The 10,620-nt window shown below is 47.6% G+C and overlaps 1 protein-coding gene across 1 annotated transcript in view; it reads right to left on the minus strand.

Moving 5' to 3' along the window:
* ABTB1 (ankyrin repeat and BTB domain containing 1) overlaps positions 1-9,407 on the minus strand; it is a 40,740-nt gene extending 31,333 nt beyond the window's left edge. Inside the window, exons 1-3 of the mRNA XM_032802724.2 lie at positions 9,196-9,407; positions 3,013-3,075; positions 1,139-1,194 (exon numbers count right to left, since the gene is read on the minus strand). Of these exons, the coding sequence (XP_032658615.1) occupies positions 1,139-1,194; positions 3,013-3,075; positions 9,196-9,251 (175 nt within the window). The 5' untranslated portion in view covers positions 9,252-9,407. The remainder of the gene's footprint in view (positions 1-1,138; positions 1,195-3,012; positions 3,076-9,195) is intronic.
* Between the last annotated feature and the right edge of the window lie 1,213 nt (positions 9,408-10,620).

A 10,620-nucleotide genomic window follows, 5' to 3' on the forward strand; every position in this document is an offset into this window, starting at 1 on the left:
TTCTTAAAACTATGGAATATATTAGTAATTCTCCAGTTATAGGGTACAACCCCCAAGTTTACATAGTCATTAAAAATCCTTGTTATTGGGCTTGTAACTTGATGTGCCAGTTCCTTTAATATTCTTGGATGGAAATTATCTGGACCCCCTGATTTAGTCCCATTAAGTTGTTTGAGTTTGACTTTCACCTCGGATGTGGTAATTTATACCTCCATATCCTTTTTGCCATTAGCCACCCTGCCACTACCCTTAAGCTCTTCAATAGTCTCATTAAAAACTGAAGCAAACTGTTTAGGTGTTGGGCCATAAAAAGATAATCTTTAATCTCCGCCCCATCCTCAATACTTAGTGGTCCCACTTCTTCTTTCCTTGTTTTCTTCTTAGTTATAGAACTTTTTACTATTGGTTTTAATTCCCTTTGCAAGGTCAAACTCTGCTTGGCTTTTGGCAGGTCTCATTTTATCCCTACACTTTCTGACCTCTAAGAGGTAGCTTTCCTTGCTGATCCCTCCCATCTTCCAATCCTGGTAGGCTTTCTGCATTCTCTTAAATCAGCTGTTCAAGATGCTTGCTCATCCAGCTTGGTTTGCAACTCTTCCCTATGAACTTTTTCCCCCTTGCTTGGGATGCAGGCTTCTGACAGCTTCTGCCTTTACATAGCGTGTATGGAGCAAGACTTCAAAAAAAAATGAGTAGAAAGCCACAAAGGAAGAGAAGAAAAAAGCTCACCAGGTGATTCACTGACTAAGGTGCAGTTCTGACATGATAACAGAATTACACTCCTGCAAAAGTCTACTGTAACTGTAGGCAGCCCTCACTAGAGCCTCTAACTCACCAACTTCATGTGATGAACTTACTGCCACCAGGAAAACGACATACACAAAAAACACTTCTCTGTAGGAAGCCCAAGAAGTAAGTGGTCTGTAAAGGGGACATTAGTCAGTTCAGCCTGACCGTGGAGTCCCACAACAGTCAAGGTTTTTTAAATCAGAGGTTTGATTATATTATGATGTAGCCCTGCAGGCCACAGTTAAAGTGATACAGGCTTCCATACACATTAGCAGCAAACGATAAATGGAAAGCTGGAAGTGGGACAGATACTCAAACAGAACAGCATAATCTCAACAGCCTCTCTTACCACTGGCTAGAAGATAGGATACAAGCTCCTCGTGTCCACAGAGACAAGCGTAGTATCTGTTAATTAAAAAGAAAAAGAAAGTCAGAACTACAACAAGCAAAACCTTTGTTGCTTTGAGAGTGTATCACAATGTCTCAAGAGGCCCCTATTTTCCCCAACAGGCCCCTCACTGCACTAATCTGTCCTTCTATCAGTGGTGGGGTGCTTATGACTCCTTCTGGGGCTAAACAATGGTCCTCTCTTGGAGCTCAAGGAGATTGCTCAGGAATGACCCCAGGTGCCCCCTCCATACAAAAGGCTAGGCAAGTTCTGTTCTCAGCATACTCAGGTCCTCTTGGACTGCCAAGAAACCTCAGGGTCCAAACCCTGACTCAGCCTCTTGTAATGCCTCTAGGCTGCCAAACTTGATTCATTCGTTTATTTCATGTGCACCCAGCAATTCCATGCCCCATTGCCCCAAACACACTCCTGCTTCTTCAGCAGGCACATTCATTATTGCATACTTAGAATGCTGTAGGCTCAACCCCATGTGTCAGATGTACAGTAAACCAATGTCTCCAATTCCCTTTTAGGATGGATTTATTTTCCTTTTGGCATCTTTTCACAACCCAAGTATTTTATGCTCCTCTTGCACCTTTCAATTGAAGATCTCAAATTGCACTATAAATATCAGTTAAGACTATAACCCCTCAAAGTAGTAGGTATTATCTCTCTTTTACAGACAGACAAAACTGGCCCTTATAGAAAAGTCCTATAGACTGAAATACATGAGAAGCTTTATATAGGTGTTTTGAACTATCCAAAAAGCTACTGAAGAAATCTCAGTCTCTATTCAGTTCTACAGATCTTAGAGTCATTTTAGAATCCTATTGGTGGTTTGGTCCCTACTGAATTCTAGAGGACTTTTCCATCAGGAAACCAGAGAGACAGGATATGACTTACCCAAGGTCACATAGGAAGTCAGTAACAGAGCTGGAAATTAAACTCATAAGACTTGACTCCTAATTCCCAATAATCACTAGACTATGCACTCCCACTATTTCACCTATGCTGATCTCCACATCAGTTTCCATGCCCTATCTACCATGCCTCTGCTCTTCTCCCTGGAGTCCCTTCGCAGGCACACTTCTGCCAGGAGGCCTGTAAACCTTCATCCTGCCTTCACAAACACATCCAAAAATAGTTCTAAACTGTCATGGAACAAGACACATGCTTAGCCTCAACTCGCCTTCACTCTTATTGCATCCCATCTCCCTTCCTTTGTCTACCTGCTGCCTACTTGGATTGTAAACTTTCAGGGACTCATGTTTATTACGAGAGTGCCTTGGGACCAACTAAGATCATGCGTCTCACACATTTTTGGCACTCAAACACCATCACCTCCTTCACCTTTACTGCTTAACTTTTGTACAAGCCTTCTGGAAGATAATTAGTCTTCAGAATACACTGCAGATGTGTCAAGGCACTTTGGAATCAGCATATTATATGCACAGAGCACCAGACTTCAACAGTGAACATGGTATTCTTCACTCCCTATCCCACACTGTTGTACAGAGTTCCTGTACACCTCTAAATCAGTCACCACGCCCCACTCCAGAGGCGGAGGCAGTGATCCATTGTCTGCCTTGGGATTCTTCTGGCACTTCCATAGCATGTCCCATTCAGATTATTATACCCACTACCTCAGTGGCTAGACAAGGGGGCACCCGGCTGCATAAAATACACAAAGGGGAGAATAAAATATTCAGCAGAGCATCCAACCAGGCAGGATTCCTAGAGATTGCATATTTTATATATATATATATATATATATAATCTCCCACCTTCTCCCCACCCAAATACGTCACACTGGAGCTCTAGGCTGTAACACTCACAAAGGGGTACTGTCCCATTTATCCCGAACATTTATTTCCACATCTCTCTGTTCAAGAAGATATCTGAAAGAGAAGAAAGAAAAAGCTTGTAAATTATAACTTCTTCTAGACACTTGTTATGTCACATTTTCCCCTCTAGAAGATGTAGCTTTGGGTCTGTACAATAATAACTATCAAAACATTCCCTGGATTCTTTAACTTCCAACTGGAAAACCACCAGAGATGGTTAGAAAGGATCTCAGTTTAACAACCCACTTGAGGGACAGCAGCTGTACCCATGCAGTCTGTCTCAATGATACTGCATTGTGGTGTCAGTGCTGGCTCAGACTTGAAGTTCTGATGGTGAACTCAAATCCACAACCTTCTGAGCCTAAGGTGACAAATCACTGACCAAGCCAGATCATTTAAAAAACCACCTCCAAGTTCTTCTGCAACAGTTGCTGCTGAGCAATTACTTACAACTGACCACACACACACACATATATACAAAAATCTTAAAACATAACATAGCCAAAACAGAATTTATTTTTTTCCTGTTCACTTCCAGAATTCTCTACTACAGTTGACAACAATACCATCCTCCTTGTCACTAGGGGGTTATAATGGACTCCTCTCTCCCTTGCCCCACACATCCAGGCCATAGCCAAATCCTGCCACTTCTTGCTCCTCAGTATCTCCAAGAGCAGTCCTTTTCTTTCTACGGACACATCTCCTATTCAGTGTCCCATTATAGCCTGCCCTGACTACTTCAACATCCTCCTCTCTGGCCTTCTGAGCACACATCAGCCCCCTTCGGTCCACACAAAACATTCAAGTCATTTTCCTTGTCCATCACTTAGATCATATCACTCCTCCCTTTGATTTCTTCCATCTGCTACTGTGCCAAAACGTTGATTCCTCTAACCACCTTCAAAGCTCTACATAACTCTGCCCTTCCTTAGTTAGCCACTACTGTAAAGCTTCACATTACCTCCTCATCCCCTCCACTGTGCCAGCATTCCCAGCCTGGTCCACTTCTCCCACAACTGGCTCCATGCCTTCTTTCATGCAGTCCCTGAACCTGGTACAACTTCCAAGAGCTCATCTGCAAGGCCCCACTACTGTCCACAGTTAAGTCTCTCAAAGATCCACTTCTCCTGCGCTGCTCACAGTAAGATGTGCTAACTTGTATACGAATGGCCTATTCTTGTTTCCCTAACCTCTGTCTATTTGTGTTTGTCCTTAGAGTGTGTGCTCCTGAGGGCAGAGGTCACCCTTCTGGAGCATTTGGAAAGGACCTACGATATCCTGGGTACTCTCACCGATAAACAATAAAGTAGAACTGAAAGACATGAAACAAAATTATGGACTCAATTCATAATCAGTGCTGTTATAATCCATAACAAAATTTAGACCTATGGAATACCGTATCTGATTTATCATTACAGCGAGCAAGGAAGGCAAAGCGTCAGCTGGTAACAGTACAGAATGCTTCCTTTGCTCTCCAGCTGAGCCTGGCTCTTAAATTAATGTATCCTCCTCCTCTAGTTTTGTCCAAGGCTGAACAGTAGGGTGAACTGATTAAAACAGTTAGCACAGGGTATTGTGCTATAAAACTATGTTTCATGTACAAGGGAGCAGATTTATTTTCAGAACTAAAGTAACTGACTTTAATATTGCTTGCTATAGAAATCACAGACTCTTCTCCATCCCAAATGTTTCTCTGGGGATTAAAAGGCCTGTTCTTTCTTTTACAAGCATAACACCTGATTTAACAATAGCATTGTTTCTGCTCATGAGATTAATAAATTATCCATTATTTATATTACAGCAGCACCTAGAGGCCCCAACTGAGACCAGCACTCTATTGTGTTAAGCACTATATACATACAAAGTGGGAGACAATTCCTGTCCCAAAGAGCTTATAGTCAAAATACACAAGATGAGGGGAAACTGAGGCACAGAGTAGTACAGTGCCTGGTCCAAGGTCTCCCAGTTGGTCAGCGGCAGAGCCAGGAAAAGAATGTTGGTCTGCTAACTAGTTCTGGGTCCCCTGCCTAGACCATGCTGCCTCACTACAGGAGAACAGACTTGAGCAATTTTCCCCCGGGACAGGTTGGCAGAGACTCTGGAGGGGTGCTGCCTTCCTCTGAAGCATAGGGCAGAGGTCACTAGCTGGTTTGAACTAGGGTAAATGGTGGATTCTCTGTAACTTGTAATCTTTAAAACACGATTTGAGAATTTCAGTAACTCAGCCAGAGAATCAGTGAGTGGGTGAGTGTCTGTGGCCTGCAATGTGCAAGAGGTCAGACTAGATCATCACAATGTTCCCTTTTGACCTTAAAGTCCATAATTTTGAATTTAACATTCCAATGCTTCACAGAGTTACTTGTACCATCAGCATGATTGATCATCATGCAGATATCCTAATAATCATTTTCCAACATAGCAGCACATTATACACCTCTACACAGATATAATGCGACCCGATAGAACGCAGGCTCGTATACAACGCAGTAAAGCTCTGACATGCTGCTCTGAGCAGCATGTTAAGGGTGCCGGGCCAGGCTGGGGCCGAGGGGTTCGATAAGGGGCAGAGGGTCTCAGGTGCGGTCAGGGGCTCTCCCGCCCAGGGCCTGGGAGGCAGGAGCTGTGGGAGGGCACTTTTGGGGGCCCCACAGTGGCCCTGGGGATTAGCGGGGGGCCAGGAGCAGCCCGCTCTGTTTCCCTTGCCCCAGCCCCCGGCCATGTAGCTCGGGGGAGGGGATTTGGGGGAAGGGATCCCCCCCACATACACTCACCAGCAGCGGTGGAAGCGGAGCAGCCTGGCACCAGCCCGCTCCACTCCGCCACCTCCAGTGGAGCTGGCTGGGGCTGGGCTGCTCCGCTTCCCGCCACAGGTGAGTACGAGAGGCATCCTTTCCCCAACCTCCCTGCACTCGCTACAGTGGGAAGCGGAGCGCCATGGCTGGGAGGTGGCAGAGTGGAGTGGGCTGGGGCTGCGTCGCTCCGCTTCCCACCGCCGGTGAGTGTGGAGGGCCTCCTTTCCCCAACCTCCCCGCACTCAGCAGTGGCGGGAAGCGGAGCAGCCCAGCCCCAGCCAGCTCCACTCCGCCAGCTCCCAGCCATGGAGCTCCACTTCCCGTAGCAGGTGAGTGCAGGACCTTTCCCCAGCCGCTCCCCAGTAACACAGCTGGGGCCAGGGCAAGGAAAGCGGAGCGGGCTGAGGCCGCATTGCTCCGCTTCCCACTGCAGGTGAGTGCGGGGGGGGGGGGCATCCTTTCCTCAACCTCCCCGCACTCATTGATGGCGGGAAGCGGAGCGCCATGGCTGGGAGCTGGCGAAGTGAAGCAGACTGGGGCTGGGCTGCTCTGCTTCCCACCGCTGCCGGTGAGTGTCTGTTGGGGGGGCCGGATGGGGGTTGGAGCAGTCAGGGGATGGGGAGTTGGGTAGGGGGTGGGGTCCTGGGGGTGATTAGGGATGGAGGTCTCTAGAGGGAGCAGTCAGGGAACAAGAAACGGGGGGAAGAAGCAAGTTTGAGGTCTCACCTATAATGCGGTGAGATTTTTTGTCTCCCGAGGACCACGTTATATCGGGGTAGAGGTGTATTTGCACTGGTATGAAATTATTCCAGCAAGAGACCAGCAGCAGAGAAAAAGAGGACTACTAGAAATAGCTGCCATAGACTGGTTGGTTGTGAATGCTGCACACTAGGACCAGTTGATGTGATCGGTTGCTTGATCTTTAAAGAAATATATTAAACTTAAGCAAAGCCAAATGCATTAGAGTAGAAAACACAGTACACGCAACAACTTGGGAAAAACACGTTTATAATTTAAAAAAGTGACTTTTCCCTTTGCATCCATCTCTCTCTTGGTGTTTTGACTGCTATCTAAAGTCATCAGCTGTTTTAGGCCATGAAGTCTAGCTGATATCCAGGGCTAGATAAATTAAGAATCTTAAAAATTCTAGCTCCCATGCTCTCCTGACCACAGACTCAGTCAGGAAGCAACATAATAATGGTGTATTATCAAGTCAAATTGTTAAATTTAGGCAGCCCAATGAAATGAGCATTCAGTAATAACGGGGAAATGGCCTGCTGTGTAATAGGAGAAAGAACACATTTCTTAGTATTTTCTTACAAAATTCCTGGTCCATTTTAGAGTTATTTAATTAAAGCAAAGCTGTCTATTAAAAGAGAGGTGTAGAGAGAAATTCAAACATGCTCATGGTAACAAACTTTACTGTTACATGGAAACTATCCCAGAGCACTTTTTGTAAAGAAAGCAGGACTCCTGCTCTAGCTAGCAGGAATAACACTGTTGCAGATGCAAGGAACTCCTTAGAAAAGAGAACACAATCTCAAGAAGGAGTTGTTCTATTTACACATCCATTCTTCTTTGTTGTGCATGTGAATATTTCTATATTAATATTTTGTGACATATCTATTTAATTAGAATCTTCCTTAGCACCTCTCATCAGATATCAAACAGTTCATTCCTCAAAACCAGTGGAAACTAAGCAAGTATTAGCCCATACAGATGGGTAAGACAGACACAGAGTGTACGTCTATACTGAGATAAAAAACCTGCAGCATGGAGTCTCAGGCCCACATTGCAATTAAAAACACATGGCTGGCCCATGCCAGCTGACTTGGGCTCACAGGGCTCTGGCTGTGTGACTGTTCAGTTGTGATGCAGATGTTCAGGCTCCGGCTGCAGCCCAGGTGGTAGGACTCTGCAAGATGGGAGGGTCCTGTAGCAGGGGCTGCAGCCCAGCCTGAGCCCAAACATCTACACTACAATTAAACAGCCTCACAGCCCAAGCCAGCCATAAGGTTTTTAATTGCAGTGTAGACATACCCTGAAAGCCTGGGTCAGCTGATTCAGGTTCGGGGGCTTGGGCTGTGGGGCTAAAAATAGCGGTGTAGACATTCAGGATCAGGCTAGAGCCCAGGCTGTGAGACCCACCCCCTTATGAGGTCTTACAGCCTGGGCTCCAGCCTGACCCCAAATATCTACATTGCAATTTTATAGCCCCAAAGCCCAAGCACTGTGAGCCTGAGTCAGCCGACCCGTGCCAGCTGTGACTCTGCTGCTGGTCTTTTATTGCAGTGGAGACACACATACCCAAAAAGATTAGGTGTCTTGTCCAAGGTCACATAGTGAGTCAGTGTCAGACCTGAGGTAAGTACTTAGAAGTCAGCATTGTACCTCAGAGACAGCATGGGACTAGGAGTCAGGACTCTTGAGTACTAACCCCAGCTGCACAACTGAATCACTAGGGGTGACCCTGGGCAAGGTATTCAACCTTCCTGCACCTCTGTTCCTGGGCTATAACAGGGAAGCGTTTATGCTTCATCTCTTCAAAATGCTTTATGTGCATTAACTTCAACACATCCTGTGAGGGAGTCAGCATTATAGAAATGCCTAGTAATATCATACAACTGCTTCAGCTCAGCCACATCCTATTCCCTGTGCAATGCTCCCACCTCTCTGAGCCCCAGTGGCACAGGGAGCGGATACTGGTTTTACAGAATGGTGAGAAGTCACATAACAAGAGTGTGCCACACACCTACCCCTCTTGACTCTATACATGGGGAAAGTGCTCACAGGTATTGCACAGAGCAGCAGAACTTACTGGGAGCAGCAAGCGGGACTGCTCTCTCCTGGCCCCTTTCCGGCTGTCTTTGCTGCCAATGATCCCAGCTCCCTATTGCTCTTTGCAACCCCTACCTTCCATTTTCTGCTGCCCCCACCCCACTTCTTTCTCTATGATGCCCCCAGCCACCCCATGTCCTCTCCCCCATTCCCCTTCAGCTCCAACTTCTGTCCCCTCCCTGTGACCCCAAGACCTAGCCTGTATCCCCTGTGCCCTGACCCATACTGCTCTCTCTGTGTCCCCGCACCCCGGCCTCTATCCCATGGGCCCCTCTCCCTGTGCCCCCACACTTTGGCCTGTATCCCCTATGCCCCTCTCCTGGGGCCCCCCCACAACCTGGTCTGTATCCCTCGTGCCTCTCTCCCTGGGGCCCCACAACCTGGCCCAGCCCCTATCCCTGGAGTCGACCCTCCATGGCCTAGCTAGCCTGTATCCTAGTCCCAGACCCCGCTTCCTGCACCCCCTTTCCCAGCCTCCCCATAAGGCCCGGCCCCCGGTGCCCTTCCCCCGATCGCTCAGGCCCCGGGCCCTGCCCAGCCTCACCGCACTCGGCTCACGTCCCCCTTCTTGCAGCTGGTGAACAGGTCGCTGGTGTCCATGGCCGGGGCGAAGGGCGGCGGCGCCGCATTGACTCTGCCAGCGGGGCCGGGCCGGGCCGGGACGGGACGGGCCAGGCCGGGGCAGGCGAGCGGCAGCGGATGTAAACACTGCGGCGGGCGGAGAGCCGCTGACACCGCGAAGCCCGGCCCCGCTCCCCGCCCCCCGGGCGGAGCTAGGGGTCCGAGAACCAACTTCTCGTCCGGGGGCGGGCGGTTCTAGAACAAAGCCGCTCTAGAATATGGCCGTGGAGGGGGGCTCCCCGCTTGTTCTAGACCGTGCGCTGCAGGGAGCTCTAGAATGGGCTGGGAGCGTTCTGCTCAATGTAGTGCCCCAGGGGAGAGGGCATGGCTCTGGAACCCTTTATGTTGTACTGGAGGTAAAACGACATACCCGGCGTGGCTTCAGCCAGCTGTAAAGAACCACAGATGTTCTCGAAAATGGGGGAATGGATGGGTCTGCTCTAGTCCATGATGTGGTGTCTAGAACATGCTCTAGATTAGAACACTGAGCATCTTGGCTCTACTCGACCTCCACACAGTTGTCTGCTCATTGATCTGGAATATGCTACACAGGCTCTCCAGGCAACATTCTAGATAGGGGTTCTGTGTAAACGCTCAGGAACGTGATGTTCCCAAAAGGCTGTATTCAGTTTTCTCATGTGCTGTGTTCCTACAAGGCATATAGCTGCAGTCTGTATAAGGCACAGCTATCGTGCTTCACTTAAAGTGGATCTTTCAATATCCAAGATCTGACTTTACTTTGACTATACACAAAACTTGTACTCTCTTTAACCATACCGGTATAGTTAAAGCCGTACAACTCCTAGTGTGGACACAGTTATGTCAGTGTAAAAGTGATTATGTGGGTTTAACTTATTCCAGTATGAGAAGGGGAATAAATGAACCCAGGACTACGTCTACACTACAGAGGTTACACTGGCATAGCTACGTTTCCAGAGCTATGTCAGAATAATCCAGTAGTGCAGACGCAGCCTACAAAGACAGAAGAGGTGAGTTTTTCCTTCAGTGTAGGAACACTACCTCCCTGAGCTACTATAACTACATCAACGGAAGCATTCTTCCATCAACATAGCTGCATATACACTGGGGGTTAGGTCAACATAGCTTCAGCACCAGGGTTGTGTGTATTTTTCACACCCCTGACTGGCGTCACTATGTCAACATAACTTGTAAGTGTAGGCTAGGCCCTAGTATGAGAATATTTATATTGGTGTAACTGTGTCCATGCTAGAGGTTTTTCCAGTGCAACTATTACACCTGTGGGAATTCTGTGCCATTGTATATGCACATAATTAATGAGCCGCACATATTTTTAATTTTTTGCGCAGATAAAAGCTTCTGCTGGAAA

Source organism: Chelonoidis abingdonii, chromosome 17 (assembly GCF_003597395.2).
Source record: "Chelonoidis abingdonii isolate Lonesome George chromosome 17, CheloAbing_2.0, whole genome shotgun sequence".
Classification (NCBI taxonomy): Eukaryota; Metazoa; Chordata; order Testudines; family Testudinidae; genus Chelonoidis; species Chelonoidis abingdonii.